Genomic DNA, 19767 nt, shown 5'->3' with positions numbered 1-19767 from the left:
GCACAGACATGCAGGAAAAAGCACAAACACACGAAAAAACACACAAGGACACAGACATGCGCGTGCACGTACACACAGCTATGGAACAGCTAAACATCAATTTGTCCAAATTTTTGTTCTCATAAAAAGGTTCATGTATAAAAATATAGAATTTCTACACTGCTCATACAATATGACTGATGTACACATCCTCGATTTAAAGCTTTTGGAACTCACCTTCATTATTCAGTAACACAGTAACACAACTTTGTCAACGGTTTTGAGAAATATTTTGGCTCATGGTGATTGAAATTGGTCTTTGTTTGGATCACAGTGGAACATGAGTCCGGTTATTGCAGTGCTGACACTAACAGACTATCTGAGTACAGATCGAGCAAGTGGGAGATGAACAGACGGGCAGAAGTGTAGAAGTGTCGAGGTCTGTGGGCAGCAGCAGGGTCTCAGAGCACTGACCTGTTCATGGTGGCCTTCTCAGAGTTGCCAGGCCCGGAGTAGCGCTCGTCAAGGCTGTCGTTGCTGTCATCATCCGCCTCAGTGCACACTTTCTTCAACTCCACCCGCTCCATGGCTAATATGAAGAAGGTAGATCGTAGGCAAAGCAAAGAGTTCTGTTAATCCTGGGGGGGGGGGAACAAGAGCATGAGAAAATCAGTCAGGAATAAAGACACGGGAAAACGTCCAATAAGGATTAATGGAACAAAGGAGTGTGTTTAAATGTTGTCACTAAGCAAGCCTTGATGTTTCTATGCTAATAATAGAAAAAAATGGTGCAATATACTGTGTTACATGTTAAAAGAGCTGGTTGGGAAATGTAATGTACTGAATCTGCATACTATTGTGGTATAACGCCAAAAAGTACTGTTCCAACTGTCAGGTTCGACCTGTTAGCAAGGCATGATGCATTTCAAGTGCCATTTTATGCTAGTAACACATTTTCCCAATATGGGAAATGACGGTTGCAGTGTGCGATAAACGAACAATAGCAAACGCACGACACAATCTATTCATTTTCTTTTAGAGCACTTTATTATAATGTGAAGCAAAACCGAGTTCACATGCTGCGACAGGAGCCCAGTGTAGCAGGTTTAAACAGGACAATGTGGCGTCCCATTAAATAACACAATACACAAGCTCTGTACAAGTCTCAGCAGAATTCAAACCAAAGTTCAAACCTTTTGACCATAATGAAGCCAACACAAGAGAACACACCGCTCCTCAGAGCCAATAAGCAAGAGTTATGCAACACTTTCCCCAAAATGTTTCATACCTCAATTCTCCTCTTCCTCACACGAAGGTGACGTTTCTCAACATTTCCAGTGGCACTGGAAATTATCAAATCATAAATAGTGGGCTGCGTCAGCAGAAGCGAAAGTTCTGTTAGATCGAGATTGTTTGTCCTGCAGTAAGATCACCGAATGAGGTGTGGTTTGTTTGCTCATGAATAAACCTCGCCATAACCACCGTATACACTAAGAATTTGTTGGAACACAAAAATGTGGAACAATTTTTTGACAGTATAGCTTTTTTGTTTGTTTGTTTTTTGTGTAAAAAGACAAGGATTACTGTGTAACTGAATACAAAAATGATACATTTACACACTCACACATGCACTTGCACTCACACAAACACACACGTATTCTCGAGCTCTCTCTCACACACACAATTTTTCTCTCTCTCTCTCACACACACACACACACACACACACACACACACTTTCTCTCTCTCTCTCTCTCTCTCTCGCTCTCTCACACACAAACACACACTTTCTCTCTCTCTCACACACACATATTGTTGTAATATATATGAAATAAGTTGCAACTGCATTGAATCTAAAAATAAACATTTATTTTTATTTATTTATTTTTTTATATAATATTCATGATAGGTAAGAAGGAACCGCTCAAGCCGAACTGTTTAATATTTTCATCACTACTAGCCACCTGTACATCTACAAACATTTTTTGGAAACCTTAAAGTATTTCCAATTACTGTATAATAAAACAAAGAACATGAAAAAATAGCAAATATGAGATTATTAAACCTATTTCTAAACATTTCTAATAAGTTGAATCATCTTATAAAAAAAAAAAAAAAAAGTGACTACCTTCAAGATCATTTGCAGTGCAAATTTTTTTGCAGTGCTTTTTTGGCACTGCAAATGATCTTGAAGGTAGTCACATTTTTTTAATAAGATGATTCAACTAAAAAAAAAAAAATCAACAAAATTTTTTTTTATAAACCTAAACTATTCAACCAGTTCATTTTAACTTTGTTAATTAAAATGGTAATTGGATTTACGCAACTTTCTATTTTTCATGTCACTGATTTAACCATCACTAAGCTCATAACAGTTTGTTATGTGACCGAACGAAGCAAGCCGTCCAACTTTTACTGTCCTTTTGACGTGTCTGCTCTATTTACTTAACATTTTATGGGTTCAGGTCACACGGCAAGTCAAAGCTCGTCGTTCCGGATGATATTTTTGTCTTCTTGCAAACAACAAAAAATAAAAGCATCTTTACGACCATGCAATGTACAAGGTGTCGGACCTCGCAAGAGCACAAAACTGAACAATCCAGTTGGGTTTGTTGTCATGATGAAAAACCTTCCAGCAGTTTTGGATGCAATTCTTGTAAGTTGGAAGTTCTATCATAATTCATGTCTTAGTGGATTTCTAATATCACCATCACCAACATTAATCCAATCTATGGTTCAAGCTGAAAATCAGCTTGTCACTTCAATAGTTTTCTCTCTGTAGATACCTCGGGGTAGATCCACACAGCAGGTCTGCTCCTGTGAGGAATGCAGGCTAACTGGGAGCCGTGAGCACGTTTACAACAGTAAAATACAAACAAAACTTAACATTCGCTCTTAAACAGTCCACTCAAGTTAAGACTCATTGGTCATGTTCACAGCTAGCTAAAAACCCACCACCATTCCAGAACCACAACCCCCACCCCACCTTCAGGAGATATAGACCAGGACAAATGACACAAGTACAGAAATACTACTGCACATGCACAATTAGTGGCATGAATACATCTCGAAGTTAGCGTGTCTGGATCATTTCAGCATAAAATAAGGTGTTTGGTTAAATTTTCGGTACTCACAGGCAGTCTAGGGCTCCGAGCTGAACGGAGACTGTATGAGCGTGCTGCTTTTACTCCTGCAGGTGAGTGGCAGCTATAAAGAGCAGAGGGCGGGCCCTTCTCAGCCAATCACCATGTCTTTTAGCACAAACACTGGTCCCAATACACACATACACACACACACCACCCTACCTCCCCACCACATGCGTCATTAGACACAGAGAACACACACATCCCTAACTGTAGACAAGATAACGCACATTGCAACAGCTGCTCTTTGCTCCGTCCTTCTGGGACACAGAGGATGGGTGACTTTTTTTTTTTTTTTTTGGTTATTCATCCACGTTTTAATCCTGATCTTAAAAGTTTGCCCACACAGGGGTAGCCATCTGGGGCAGTGACATCTACAACCAATCAGCACAAAGCGTGCCATCTCGGACATACACCTACACATTCCACCTCATCAGTTTATTGTGATGAACTGAAAATCAGGTAAAAGTGACAGAATTCGTTTTAGGCCAACGTCATGCATATATAATAAAAGAAATCCTCCTAAAGGCTTCTTCGTGTACAAGATATGAGAACTGCATCAAATTTCAATCTCTTATCATTACAGATGAACCATAAAGTCAGACTAAGCTCACCGATCCTTAACAAATTCACCTCTCAAATCTGGGATAAAAAAAAAAATTCTACTTCCACATAAAATCTGCACCAAGACACAAACCTCATATCAATCCGTGTAGCAAAAGAAAGACAAGTTGCAGCCTATTATCCAATGTAATATACAGCTTTTTAAAAAGATTTCTAAACTAAAAAAGGTAGCATGCTGAGAAAATAATAATAAAAAAAATCGCTCTTACTGTGTTGGTCTAGAAGCAGTTTCTTATCTCAAGGAGAGCGTATTCCTTTGCTGATGCTCATTCCTTATATGGAGTCAGCCATTGTTAAAGTCCACGACTCAACCCACCCAGGCCAATCACAAGCTTTGGCTCAACGGTCAAAACAAAGCAAAGATTTCCCACTATGACACCCCTTGGTGACAAACTCAGAGCAAGTTCAAATTCCATGGATGGTTCCTTCATAGAACACAGGAGATGCTGAACAGCCGAAACTTACAACAGCATTGAGGAACCTCTTCCATGAAAATAAGCAAATCAGCCTTGTTTACTGGATAATATTCCGCCTTGTTTACTGGACAATAGACTACTACACATATACTCCGGATAAAACAAGCAGCAGAATTATATTTGCTGAAATCTTAATGATCTGGGTGAAAAGGTTTAACAACAACACATATGTAATATAAAATTGCACAGCAATGCATCATATACAGATCTGCCATAAACAATCAGATTATTTTTCTTCCTCTCTCTCTCTTTGTGATTTCTTCCACAAAATCGTATGTAGTCACACACCCGATTGACAAAATCAGCACAATCTGCGACGTCTCCAATCATAAGCATGAAAAACAAACAGATGACCAAACTGCAGCATCTATAATGACTTAGTATAAGAATTAAATATAAACTAAATCATGCATCACAGTGACTAATGAAAGTTTTCAATACTACAAAGCACCAAGAACAAACTAGATTTAGGATTTACTGAGTAAATCACGTAAAGGAAACTAAACACCATTTAAAACTCCACAGCATAAATCCACAAGATCTAATGTCTCTAGAAACATGGAGAGCGTTAAATGGCTGTTCATGGCAGTATCTAAAGGGCAGTTTACATAGTGATAGAGCACTATTTCAGTCTCAGAGAGATGATTTGTACATCATAAGAGCCATGTGGCTTATGTAAGAGTGGCCTACAACACAGTACAGTCTAATCAGTGTAAAAGTTTACAAAAGTTTATAATATTTCTTTTACGAACTTCAGTAATGACATGAATTAAATTGAAAATATCTTCAAATGTAGTAAAGATTTCTCATATAAGACTACAAAAAGACAAGATTATTAAACCCATTTCTAAACATTTTTCTCATTTACTCATTGTTTTGTGTTATGTAAAATAAAATAAAATTAATAATAATTTTTATATATATATATATATATATATATATATATATATATATATATATATATATATATATATATATATATACACACACACACACACACACACACACACACACATTTGATGTATTTTTTAAATATGTTTTACTTTCTTGATAGGAAGACTTTTCAAAAATGCATAGTAATATATATATATTATTGCATTATTGAAAAGTCTTCCTATCAAGAAAGTAAAACATATTTAAAAAATACATCAAATGTTATTACAATAATTATTAGACAAATTTCAAGTTTTTACATTTTCTTATTCTGGCAGATTTATTACACATTAAAATAATTTTGCTGCTTTCTAGAAATAAACAAGTAACATACCCAAATTACCTGGCAACAGAACAAGACTACTTCAAGCTTGTGAACACAAACAGGTTTTTATCAATTCAACCAAATATTTGAGTTTTTTTACTGTAATTTTTTAATAGGTAATACAACAAACATTCGACTGTATTCAAGATATAATCGCTTGTTTTCACTCTTTTTTTCCAAGCAGTCGATGGAATTATACCTAAATATTACAATACAGGTCATAGTCATATTATTTGATAGGAGGAAATCCTATTAAAAGTTTAGGAAAATGAACCACTATTGTCACTATTTTTTAAGCATTTTCATATTTTCTAGAAATGATTTTAATAAGATTAATAATCTTAGATTTGAATATATTCAAGGTAGATAAGTTTGAATATATGAATATAAGATATCTTCTGTGTTTAAAATTTAAAAAACAATGGTAGCAAACTATAGCTATATACAGTTGACTGAATTCCCATTTTTCCCTTTAATTGTCAAAAATAAACCATCAGACTTCAGCTAAGCATCTGAAAGTATTCAGATTCAGAAACTTTTCTCACTGCTCACACATATATCCTATACACTAAAGTAGTAGAAGTGTTTTTTCCTCAATTACCCTCGAGTGCAGACACTCTGTCTGTAACCTTGTTGACCTTGTTTGTTTGCTCATCTTTAGGACAACCGTGGAACAGCTGAACTCGAGATCTCCATTTAACGAACACATGTCTTTGCTAACATACGATAATGGCCTTGAGACAGAAAGTGGCGGCTGCTGTCTCACTCAAAACGGATATAAATCCGTCATGTACTCTATATTTCATGCCGCTAATCAGTATTAGCGGTCTTGTTATCTTGCTCGACCTAAAAATCATGGCGCAAATCAGTATCAGCTGTCTTTTTTTTGCTAGTCCTAAAAATCAACCCGCTAATCAGTACCAGCGGCCTTGTTTTGTTGCTAGTCCTAAAAATCATGCCGCTAATCAGTACCAGGGGCCTTCTTATCTTGCTAGTCCTAACAATCATGATGCTTATCAGAACCAGTGGCTTTATTTTCTTGCTAGTCCTAAAAATCATGCCACTAATATCAGTACCATCAACCTTGTTTTCTTGCTAGTCCTCAAAATCATGATGCTAATCAGTACCAGGGGCCTTGTTTTCTTGCTAGTCCTGAAAATCATGCCGCTAATGAGAATCAGCAGCCTTCTTATCTTGCTAGTCCTAAAAATCGTTCCGCTTATTAGTACTGGAGGCCTTGTTTTCTTGCTAGTCCTCAAAATCATGATGCTAATCAGTACCATGGGCTTGTTTTCTTGCTAGTCCTCAAAATCATGCCGCTAATCAGTATCAGCAGCCTTCTTATCTTGCTAGTCATAAAAATCGTTCCGCTTATTAGTACTGGAGGCCTTGTTTTCTTGCTAGTCCTCAAAATCATGATGCTAATCAGTATTAGCAGCCTTCTTATCTTGCTAGTCCTCAAAATCATGCCGCTAATGAGAATAAGCAGCCTTCTTATCTTGCTAGTCCTAATAATCGTTACGCTTATTAGTACTGGTGGCCTTGTTTTCTTGCTAGTCCTAAAAACCATGCTGCTAATTTCAGTACCATCTGCCTTGTTTTCTTGCTAGTCCTCAAAATCATGCCCCTAATCAGTATTAGCTGTCTTCCTCCTTCTTTTTAGTTTTCTTGCTAGTCATAAAAGTCATGCTAATACTAAACAAAAACATATGTTAACAAATGTTTATTGAACATTCTATCAATTTTTTTGCCTATGCTGTATTGCATCATACATTTATGAGGAAAAAACTATAATGAGTAATGAAATCAGAGGTACTTTTAGTGTCCAGACATCAGGGCCAAGATGTGATAACTGATAAAAATTACAGATAATCAGTTTCATCCTTCATTATATGATGTGTAGATATTAAAAGACAAACGTTGTGTAAATACAATACAGACAAAACTAAACTGATTTTTGTATAAAGTGTCAAGACAATAAAATGTGCATTTGGCACCATATTAATTTAAGAATGAAATGGTGAGCAAACTAGTTACAATCGTTGACTGTGATTCTCTCTCTTATATCACTGCTAAACACATACAGTATTGTTATGATTACTCTGCATTTATGCAAATATAGGCTTATTAGCTTTCAGCAGATGTTTCCCTCTGGTGGGCTGAAATCAGGTAATTCTAGTTATTTAACCAAGCTCAAAGCAATACAAAACTGAATTTAACATGTAAATGAATGCACACATAGATCCAATAGGTGCAGATTAAACTATTCCAAGCAGAAGGATTCCGTGTGTCCTTTAACAAACTTTAATATATATTTTAATATTGTTATATAAATGTTGATGACTAATTAAATAGATTTTTATTTACTATACTATGCAACTGTGTAACCTTAATTATGCCTTTTTTATTTTTTAGACAATTTTAGGAGGGAAACATTTACACTGATTAGTTCCTCTTTTCGACTGTGCCATCACATCTCTGTTCGTTTTCTAACCACAGCCATATCCGACAAACACAATTATTCTACCCCAGTAGACTCTTCATTAAAATGCAGAACCTTGACAATGTTGTCAGATGCACATAATACAGCTTCTTCCATAGACATCATGGTATAACGTGGGTCATTATGTGGTTTCGATTTGTGTCCGATGGTTTACGGCAGGTTGAATTGCTGCCTTACATCTCTAGAGTTCTCAGTTTGATTCCTCGGATCAGTTACTGCCCCTGTGGTGTTCTAAATGTTCTCCCTGTCTCCATGTGGGTTTCAACCAGGATCTTTGGTTTCCTCTCATCTTCAACAAATCATGGCAGCAGATGGCCTGGCTACTCTAAAGTGTCCCTTGGTGTTAGTGTGTGTGTCTGGCATCCAGCATATATTACTGGCTTGTGCCTAGTGTTTCCAAGATGCCTGTGAAATGGTAAATGAAGATGAAGATTGTAGTTGATCCATCATTTCAAGTTATGTATCAGGACAGGAAAAAAAACTGTTGCGGAAGGCCGAACTACAAAGACCCTTCTAGCGGGCAAACATACAATATAACCAAAGAGAAACCTCTTTTTCTTTATACACTAAGGAACACCTGCTTATTCATGTAATCAGCCAAACATGTGGCAGCAATGTGATATAACATAATGCAGATACCTGCTTCTGTTTATATTTACATCACAAAATGTGATCTCTGGGACTTTGACCTGAGCATAGTTGTTATTTCCGAAACTCCTGGAATTTTCTTGAATTGCTCAAGATGAAAAAAACAAACAAACAGAAATCGAGCAATCTGTAGTTCACTTACATCAAGATTTGATATATTTTGAGCATTTTGAGATGCTCTTCTATTCACCACGGTTGTAAAGATTTTTTGGAATTACTATATACTTCTTGCCAACCAATCTGGGCATTTTCCTCGGATTTCACTCTCATCAACAAGACCTCCTTCTCATTGGATGCTTTTTATTTTTTCATACCATTCCAGGTAAACTCAAGGGACTGTTTTGTATGAAATTCTCAGGAGGCCAGAGGTTTCTAAAATACTCAAACCAGTCTGATCTGGCACCAATAACCACTGCACAGTCAAAATAAGTGAGATCACATCTTGTGAACATTAACTAAAACTCTTGCCTCGTATTTGCACAAGCGCATGTACTATTCTGCTACCACATGATTGGCTGATTGGATAACTGCATGACCGTGCAGATGTTAGGTGTGATTAATAAAACAGCAAAGGAGTGTATTTAAAGAAGTGCAGGTCATTGTACATTCATATATCTCACAACAGTATTTCATATGCCTGCTTGATATGCCTATGATACTAAATGAAGTGCCTGAGACCTGCCTTGCACTATTTAGGGCCAGGTTGGAAGGCTAAAGGAGAGTTATGGGCTTCTCTATTTTGGTCAGTTACGTACTGTATTTGCAAATGAGCAAATCTCTACTGAAAGATGGTGATCTCTGCTGTGTTCAGGTCACTCTGTACCAAGCAACCTCAGTGTAAAGTACACATACTGAATTTGTTTTCAGTGACTGATCACAAACAGAAATGTTGACATGCTTCTTTAAACTAAGAATCTCTATTAAAGTAAAACTGGAAAAATAGTAGGTCAGAAAACAACACCTAAAAGCAACAAATCCTAAAAATGTCAACAATAAAGAGGTTCCGGTGCTTGATTTCTACCACCTAGAATATGTAAAACTTTTGCACAAAACCATTTGTGGTTCTAATGAATGAGATTTAAAGCATTAGAAAGTGTAATAGTTGAAACTAGACAAACAAGAGTTTATTACACAACTTTCTTAGTCACCTGTACACAATGTCTTCTGTTTGACATTGATTTTCCCCCCAAATGTACAGTACATTATCTACTAATGTAGTACAACGTGTGCTCTCCTTCATTATTACGGTCATTTTCAGAATTAAAAAAGGTCATAAAAGTGTGATGATGATATGGCTTCAGACTGTCAAAGTATAGACCGTATTATTTACAGAGCTTATTTTCCGAGATAATCAATTACTCACTTTTTCTCCTGATAACAGCCAATACTAAAAAATAGAGCTTTAAAGGTTCTCTTTCACACAAAAATCACTTACACTGTGAAGTTTAATGAACACAGTATAAAGTATACCCTAAATATAATAAATATTAACCCTAACTAAAGACACAATGTCTTTATATTTATGTCTTTATATATATATATATTAACATCTCCATTTCCGAATGTGGCATTTGTAACAGGAGCCGATATTTAATATGTTTTCCCTGATATCCAATCCACCATTTTTTGCTGGTGTTGGCACAGTACCAGTGCTGCATATCGGATCAGTGCCATCTCCACTACTTCTTTGTCTCTCGTTATTTATTTATTTATTTATTTATTTATTTATTTATGCATGCATGCATGCATGCATGCATGCATGCATAACATTGTATTTATTTATTTACATCGTCAGCTTTAAAAACATTGAACTGTTAATCAGATTAATTAAAAAGCATGATATTAAGTTGATTAGTTATCATAACATCACTGATGAATTACATTCGGGTTTAGGCAATGCCATGGCAGTTTTAACATGTGAAACTAAACAATATATAATTTATTTACCTAAAGAGGAAACAATCAATTCCGTAGGCCTGTAGATGCAGGTGAATTGTAAAAAAAAAAAAACTGCTTATTATTCTTGATGTGGTCCTAAACAAAAACCTTAACATTTAAAAGACTGTAATTTACTATCATTCTCTTTGCAAATGGAAAGTCTAAACCAGATAATGTTATACCATGAATCTTTAGATCCTACATTTATCATACTGTAAACTCCTAGTTGATATGGGCAAAAGTACGTGCACACCTGTCTGTCACACCCATTCTTGGTTCTTCCCTGCATGAGATATCATGTCTTTGTATGCTGCAGAGCCTCAAACACTGTTCCTGCATGACAATACCCCTGTTCACAAAGCGAGCACCATGATGTGTTAAGTTTGGAGTGGAAGAACTCAACTGTCCTCAACCCCAATGAACACTTTTCGGATGAACCCCAGGCACCCATGCCTCCTTTTCGGTCTGATCTCTGATTTCTGAAATAATCACAAATCCCCAAAGCCATCCACCAACATCTAGTGGAAAAACCTTCCCAAAAGGGTGGTGGGTATTAGAACAGGAAAGGTGGAATAAATCTGGAACAGGCCGACTTTCAGCAAGCACATATGGGTGTGGTGCCTAAAAAGGAGTCCACAATCCTCAGGCTTTACAGTGTAGTATGGATTAAATGATCTAATCTCTGTGCAGAAAACAAAACATATTCATACAGCATGGAAGAACTATGGCGCGTGTGAAATAGTGGGCGGGGCTAATTCTCTGTGTACTTTTATTCTTCTTGTAGATCAAATCAAGCCCATGTGGCCTTAGATAAGTGGTTAAATACTTAAGTGATTAGACCACTTGCATTTTAAATCAGCAACTCAACATACTATATATATATAAAAATCTGATCAAGGCTATCAAGAGACTAAACTATAAAGACTAGACTTCTATAAAGCCCTGGTATGTGTAAATGTCATTATTATTCATTTTAGGAGAATTACTCATTTCACCACAAACAATAAGAACCATTAACCCACTATCCAGTCTACACACTGGTCTATTCGCGGTCTTTTATCTCCAAAACACCCCCCACCTCCCCAAACACACCCCACCCCCCTCACATGTTTGTATAAAAATAGATCAAATAATAAACTCGATTAAGACTTCGATTCATTTCGCCTAGTGCATGCAGTATTAATAAGTACATACTGTACCATGGGAGTCATTTAAACAATGCAGCCTATATATCCTCAGGTCCACACATGCAGCCTTGTCCATCTGACTGCACTGGTGGAAAAAAACAACAACAAAAAAACACTAAATTTCACTAAAACATATCGTATTTTTCCTTTAGACTATCAATCGGAATGAACAGGCAGTGCAGTTTTATTTCTGCACGTCAGATCTTCCTTATAAAGCATTCACACAGTTAAAGGCGCATTGGAAAGCTTTATGCAGTCAGACACAATGCGTAAAAGCCTAGGCTGCACGCGCCAACTCCATTCTATAATAAATTCTATAATATTAAAAAAAGACACCAGGTTGACTACGGTGTCATTATAAGCAATGAAACCACGCACTGACCCTGGAACTCAAAAATGTGTTTGTTTTCATAAAGCTGTCTTGTACTTGCATGAATAGTAACACACCCCTGGTTTAATCTCCATTTACGCATTCATTTTATTTCCTTATTCCAAAAAGCCACTTTGCATAAGCTCACCCATGCTCTACAGGTTATATCGACTATTTATTAGTATGATCATCTGGCATAAAGCATGTCAAACATTTCCCTTGCAGCCGATAGAAAAGATAAAAGCCATTTAAATAAACAGAACTCACCTGATTTAGTCACTGGAACCCCAAAAAAACCCTCAGTGTTTAGGAGCTCTAAGATGAGGCGGGCTACTGATCCTCAGCTCTTTTAGTTCATACCCATTTAAACCAAGGCAACAGCGTGGAAATTTCCACCATGTGATGATGGCAGAGCCCTCCCGTCGCATCAGATTACAGCGACACACTCCTATGGTGGTCGCCTGTACCGTGCCTGTCGCTTAAGACAGACCAAACCAGGACAGGACAGGACAGGACAGGACAACATAGCTTGACTCAGAACTTTCCCTAAGCTTTTGTTCTCAAGCTTCCTACCAGTGGTTTGAAATATTCTTTAATTGACTTTAAATATTAGATAAGATACCTGGAATATTTTTTTATATAATATTTTATATGCAATGCACTGCACTAATTGTAATAATATCAGAAATCAAGCAATTAGTTTTTTTCCCCCCAGTGATAATCCCATGAAAGCTTTCCCCATTTTAAATATTTTTATTTATTTATTTATTTATTTATTTATTTATTTTTGGGGGGCACGGTGGCTTAGTGGTTAGCATGTTTGCCTCACACCTCCAGGGTTGGGGGTTCGATTCCCACCTCCGCCTTGTGTGTGTGGAGTTTGCATGTTCTCCTCTTGCCTCGGGGGTTTCCTCCGGGTACTCCGGTTTCCTCCCCTGGTCCAAAGACATGCATGGTAGGTTGATTGGCATCTCTGGAAAATTGTCCGTAGTGTGTGATTGCGTGAGTGAATGAGAGTGTGTGTGCCCTGCGATGGGTTGGCACTCCGTCCAGGGTGTATCCTGCCTTGATGCCCGATGACGCCTGAGATAGGCACAGGCTCCCCGTGACCCGAGGTAGTTCGGATAAGCGGTAGAAAATGAATGAATGAATGAATGACAAAACTTTCAAAAAATTCAGTGTCATTCCAGTGGCCAATTCGTTGTGTTGTACTGACATTGAGATTTCATGGAGCAGAAAAATGTTAAATATTTTTCGAACAAATTGTGCATCATATCTATATCTGGTTCCTCCCCAAGTTGTTCCCACAAACTCTGAAGCACATCATTCTACAGAATGTCATTATAATTTCCCTTCACTGCAACTGAGAACCTAAACCTAAACCTGTTCCAGCATGACAGAGCGAGAAAAGTGACAAAGCACGCAGTAAGATGTGAAGACACGGCAATATACCTGTTAAAAAAATGCTGCAAATTAGAATCATTAGGTCATTATCACAAATAAAAAATTATAGTTAAAGTTATAAAAAAAACCTTTCAGCTTTTAATTCATTAGCATTAGAGTAGAACAGTATAGTAATATTGCATTTCTTCCCACTTACAATATAGATACAGTACAATAAGTCTCTATAACACCACTCCACTTAGGACAGAGTACAACATATGGAAACGATTTCTAATATCCTGCAACCCCAAAAGCTATTATAATTGACTGGTGTATCCTTCAACCGTGAATATAGGATGGATCAAGATGCCTGTGGTCCAGGTTTTATTTCTAAATACTACAGTCTGAACCTGAGCAACTTCATTGACACCACGACTAATAGTGAGATCACTTTCGAATAGTATAATAACTTTGCATGCAACCATCAGGATAATAAGCGGTAATGATTAATATTGTTAATTGCTGTGACATAAACATATCTATGCTCGAATTCGCAGTTTGTTATATATATAATCTAAACATATAAATTACATATCTGCTCTCATATACATGTACTTTGTATGTACACAAAGGAGACTATTTGGGGGACCCCAATATCCCAAGGGTCTGACATACGATATTATGTGGGTGTTGGAAGTCTTATTTAAATCAGTTTAATTCTGAGAAAATGTATTAATTCAATTAGATTTTATTTGTATAAGACTTTTATGTCTTCACACGGCTTGTCAATACATGACAACGCTGTAGATGGTACCTCTTAGAAACGGTGGAGATGGCTTTGGACTGCAATTTCCATGATCAGTTTCACACTCAGGTTTAAATCAGTGACCATTTGATACCTTCATGACTTCATGTTATAACTAGAATGAGTTTTCTGTTAACACACTTGAAATTTTGTCTGTGTTTTCCAAAGTTACATTTTTAATATATATAATTGCAATATCCAGTGTCACATTTGAGTCTGGTTCCTCTCAGGGTTTCTTCCTCATACTGTATCGTCAGAGATTTTCCTTTCCAGAATTGCCTATGACATGCTCATTAGGGATAAACGTAGGTTTAGAATGTACGATTTTATTTTTCTGTAAAGTTACTTTGCGACAATGTCCTTCGTTAAAAGCGATATACAAATAAAATTTAATTAAATATTATTTGATATGTGCCTTGCTGTAGTTCTGCTCTTAGTGGTCTCTTAGAGATCAATATAACTCATCCACTAACAGAAGATAATAAAAATAATTCTAGATCCCTATTCTAATACTTTATCAGAATGAACTAGAAATAAGAGCACCAAAGAAACATCTAGTTCTATTATTTTTACCCTGTGGTAAAATACACTCACTGAACACTTTATTAGCTCTTTGCTGTAAAAACAGCATAAGATCTTTGTTAGCATTTCATTCCTTTGAGATTTTGACTGCATCACACAATTCCTGCATTTCATTTTAATGCATGAGACAGGGTGTGACAGGGTGCATTATCATGCTGAAAAAGGACATAAGAAGGTGGATATATTTTGTCTGTAGAGACATTTAAGCAATGATAGATTGGTGTTATTGAGCCAAAAATGTTTCATAAAAATTTCCCCACAATGTTACACCACCTCCACCTGCCTGGACTGCTGATACAAGGCATGTTAGGTCAATGGATTCATGCTTCTGGTGCCAAATTGTGACCCTAACATCTGCTTTCAGTTCTTGTCTGACAGAAGTCGGCCTTCTGCTGTTGTAACCCATTTAATGCAAGGCTTGAGGTCTTGTGCATGCTGGCATGCCTTTCTGCTTAAAACAATTGTACATTTGAGTGTCTTTCTGATTTACGGTAGATTTTCTCCCTTGACCTTTCTAATCAAAGGGCATTTCAGACTTCAGAACTGCCAAGTACTGGATGTGACACAACCATGAAGCCAGCAGTAGGTCATTTACCACTTTATCCAGCACTGGCTCTGTGCTACGGTGAAGCCTAAATCATGACCAGTGTATTTCATGAATGTTATTCCTTTATAGGTATGAGCTACCACATTTTCTAGAATCTTAGAGATAATGGAGAGTTTTGATATTGACCCATAGTTGAAAAACTATTCTGATGGTTCACGTGATAATTACCTGAAGCTGCATTTATGCATTGCGCTGCTGCCAAACAATTGGCTCACTGGAAAACTGCATGAATGTTTTACATTTACATTTATGCCATTTGGCAGTTTTAATACAGGGCGATTTACAACAGTGCTTTTAAGTCTCTATCAATGAATACATTAACATTGGTTCACTTGGTTACAGACGTAGAATACCATCAGCCTAAAACTCTGTTCAGTTTTTTTATTACTATAAATATAGACATACAACAAACGGGGAAGAGAACTAGTTCATGTATTTCAGAATGAGCAAGGTTTTCACCCATCGTTTGAATATAGCCAGTGACTCAGCTGTTCAGACATCCAGGGGAAGTTCATTTCAACACCTCAGTGCCAGAACAGAAGAGTTTTGCTGCATGCCTACCTCTTACCCTGAGAGGTGCTGGGACCAGTCAGTGCTGGTAGATTTGAGGGAGCGAGGTGCAGTGAGAGGAGTGATAACATCTTTAAAGTAAGAGGGAGCTGGTCCATTTTTGGCTTTGTTTGCAAGCATCAGTGTTTTGCGTGCAGCTACCGGAAGCCGGTGGAGGGATCGCAGCAGTGGGGTAGTATGTGAGAACTTAGGCAGATTGTAAACAAGTCATGCAGCTGCATTTTGGATCATTTGCAGAAGTCAAATTGCATTCATACTGTAGGAAGTCCTGCAAGCAAAGAGTTGCAACAGTTCAGTCTTAAAATGACAAGAGACTGATTAAGCACTTGGGCAGCCTGCATGGACAAAAATGGCCAAATCCTTCTGAGGTTGTAGAGAAGAATCCGACATGAGCGTGTCACATTAGTAACGTGAGGAAAAGGATAGTTGATTGTCCATGGTTGCCCCAAGGTTGCGAGCTGTGACCAAAAGTGGAGATCAGATCATTGTGCAGGGATATCGCAAGATCCTGACCTGGGGATGAATCACCTGGGATGATCAGCAGTTCAGTTTTGCTGCGATTGAGTTTCAACTTATGACCTGTCATCCACGATTACATGAAATGGGTAGGAGTACAGGTGCTCCTATTAAAGCGAGTGTATCTTTGTCCCGATGGGATCACTGGTGGCTTAACACCTTACTTAAGATACATTATGTTTAATATATTTATATTTTTTAAAAACTATTTTAGAAAGTTCTCGCTCCCTTATGAATGGCATGCTGTGGATACACACTAGTACTTTGTCTGTGGCATTCATGTGCCTGCTATTTTGCCCAGTTGAATCTTCACAAACAAAACTAATGTGCCCTCATTATTAAGTAGTGCAGAGTGTTCTCTCAGTACTTTTCCATCAAGCACACCAGCCAGCACTTGGCCGTCATTCCAAACAGATCATCTACAGAAACAGACCACTGCATTTCTCGATGTCTACTTTATAATAGCGGATACAACTTCTCTGGGTCTGTGGGTTTCATCATAGTTTATGACTAGAACTCTTAAAATTTAACACATGGAAAATTTGCCTAGGTTGGCTTACATGGTCAATGAGTTAAATGTCAGATATTACGACATGTGGTTAAGAACAAGCTGATCTTATAAACAGTTTCAGAAGTGGGTGGTGATTGTAGCTTTTATTTCTACTTACTGAACATGGTGTCTACTTACCTAATGTACAGCATGTAGCCCTCGCAATTTAGCGTTTGCGCAGGTCCATTTTTTCAATTAAATTTCCCATAGTTTCTTGATATTAATGCTCTCTTGCCTCGTATCACTATTCACCAGTACACCAAGACAAATGAAAAACCAATGGAACTTCGCAATAAAGGTGATTCTGATTCTAGTCAAGCTTGGAATACTAACACAATTATCTATTTATGTATGCGTTGTGTTACAATTATGTATTTAGATCGAATTTCATAGAAAAAGTGAAAAGAAAGGTGACGTGACATATGGCTAAGTATGGTGACTCATACTCAGAATTTGTTCTCTGCGTTTAACCCATCCAAAGTGCACACACACAGCAGTGAACACAAACCCGGAGCAGTGGGCAGCCATTTATGCTGCGGCGCCCGGGGAGCAGTTGGGGGGTTCGGTGCCTTGCTCAAGGGCACCTCAGTCGTGGCCGGCCCGAGACTCGACCCCACAACCTTAGGGTTGAGAGTCAGACTCTCTAACCATTAGGCCACGACTTTCCAAGGAAGAGACAGATAGCTACAGAGAGGTTTGGGAGATTATATCTTTACTGGATTTGCATTAAATACACCAAAGTTGCCCTTGCTCACAGCATCGAGTCTTGAACACTGCCTGTGGGAAATCCATAGGAAAAATACAAACATGTTAGCACTGTGTTTTTGACACTGCCAGTGTTTGAATGTAAAAAAAAAAAAAAAGACCTGCATAAACAAACACTACAGTGAATGAAGTAAGCCTCTGAGGCACATGTAGCATCTGTGTTTATCTGTTTGAAACAGAACCCACCTAAGTTTCCCCCACTTCCCCTCACTGCTCTAAATACACACTCAACCTCAATGACCCTCACATCTTACAGACTGAAGATCGAAAAGGAACGGCTGATTCAGGAGGCCAGAGTCGCAGATCCCTGGAGCTCCACTGTTTGTGATACACAATAAAAGAGTGTACACAGGTGCTGTTACACAGTGATTCTGTTTTTGAAAACATATTTTTCAGAAAGTTGTTTTTTTGGACTGGACATGCAGCTGCAATGTGAAGGGTCATTAAAGCACATAAAGACGTTCCGTTCTATGATTGTCTTAACCGTGGTGTACATGCAACAATCTCAGACAATGGCATAATAACTATAATTGTTTAATTGTATTTTTTTTTTTTTTTTTACTTACTTACAAATATTTTAGCTAATAAATGTATAACTGGTGATCCAATAATGAATAAAAGACTAGAAATAAAGCTTTTCATACATATATATATATATATATATATATATATATATATATATATATATATATATATATATGAATGTAGTTGTTAGTAGTTTGTTTTTCCTACTAAAATAATTGTTTAGACTTGAATTTGAATTCATTTCAATTCTTATATTAGAGGTCATTATTTGACGGAAATAACATTCGACAGAAAATTTCCTACACATTCTTAATCCAGAGCCCTGTTGAAATCAAAAGTCTTTCTGGTCAGATGGTGTTGATTAACTTTTTGGAAAAGCAGCTTTGACGGTCCTGCTGGCTGGAATTCAAATCACAGATTTATATTTGTTTGGACGTCGTCAAAATCTACAGCTACCAAGCAATTTTCACTTTTCCAGTAGCATTTTTCTGATTTGCATTTTTAATTGTTGTCAAGAGAGAACTGTTTATAGCTTCAATAATGTAAGTGCTAACAATGGAACTCTAAACTGATAAAAAGCTGTTTAGAAATCCATTCAAAATTTTATAAAATAAATGTCAAATTTCTGTGGCATCAAGAGCAATAAATCATTTTGAGATCCTGTTATTGGAAGTATTTAACACCATCAAGCCGTCACTGATTAGTTTCCTACAACAGCATGCCTTAAGAAAACATTGTAGGTTTTTAACCATTTCTTTAAAAAACCCTGGAGTGTGTTTGCTTACTTCATTATGATAGGGCATTACCTCTTGTTATATTCTACCCAGAGCACTTTATTACCCCTCAAAGTGCCTATTCTTTTTGACTGTGAAATCTGTTCGAATTGGGAATGTTGGGACTGTTTTGTACTAATGTTTGGATCTTGGAATACTCCATATTTTCCTTTAAGGTTGTTAATACAAAGAATAACCAATCATTGTAAAGATGTTGCTCTTCTTCTTTGCAAAAGGCAAGACTTTGCAAGATTTTGGCCAGAATATTCTAATAAATTGCCTGCAAGAACTCAAATTATGGCTTACAAACAATTTTATGATACTTAACAATGACAAAACCCAAATCATTCAATTTGGACCAAAAGAGCACCTAGATGAAGTTTCTATTAACCTTGGTACTCTTACTCCTTATCTTACTTCTGATGTTAAAGATTTAGGATTTCACCTTGATAATGGCCTTAAATTAGACAAACAAATCAACACTTTAGTTAGTACCAGCTTCTTTCATATTCGCAGGTTAGCTCAAGCCAAAACTTTCTTAAGCAGGAAAAGTTTTGAAACAGTTATC

The 19767-nt window shown here is 37.1% G+C and overlaps 1 protein-coding gene across 3 annotated transcripts in view; it reads right to left on the bottom strand.

Moving 5' to 3' along the window:
* The window catches only part of slc38a4 (solute carrier family 38 member 4), a 32490-nt gene extending 19964 nt beyond the window's left edge, over positions 1–12526 (bottom strand). Inside the window, exons 1-2 of one of the 3 annotated variants that reach the window (XM_060887524.1) lie at positions 12391–12526; positions 454–617 (exon numbers count right to left, since the gene is read on the bottom strand). In XM_060887524.1, the coding sequence (XP_060743507.1) occupies positions 454–566 (113 nt within the window). In that variant the 5' untranslated portion in view covers positions 567–617; positions 12391–12526. Of the gene's footprint in view, positions 1–453; positions 618–3110; positions 3257–11765; positions 11808–12390 lie in introns of those variants that run through there. The other 2 variants (XM_060887525.1, XM_060887523.1) reach the window with 2 other exon arrangements.
* Positions 12527–19767: the final 7241 nt, after the last annotated feature.

This window comes from Tachysurus vachellii, chromosome 14 (genome assembly GCF_030014155.1).
Source record: "Tachysurus vachellii isolate PV-2020 chromosome 14, HZAU_Pvac_v1, whole genome shotgun sequence".
In the NCBI taxonomy this organism is placed as follows: Eukaryota; Metazoa; Chordata; class Actinopteri; order Siluriformes; family Bagridae; genus Tachysurus; species Tachysurus vachellii.
Note: the sequence above shows the minus strand (reverse complement) of the source record. Positions and strands in the feature narration are given on the sequence as shown.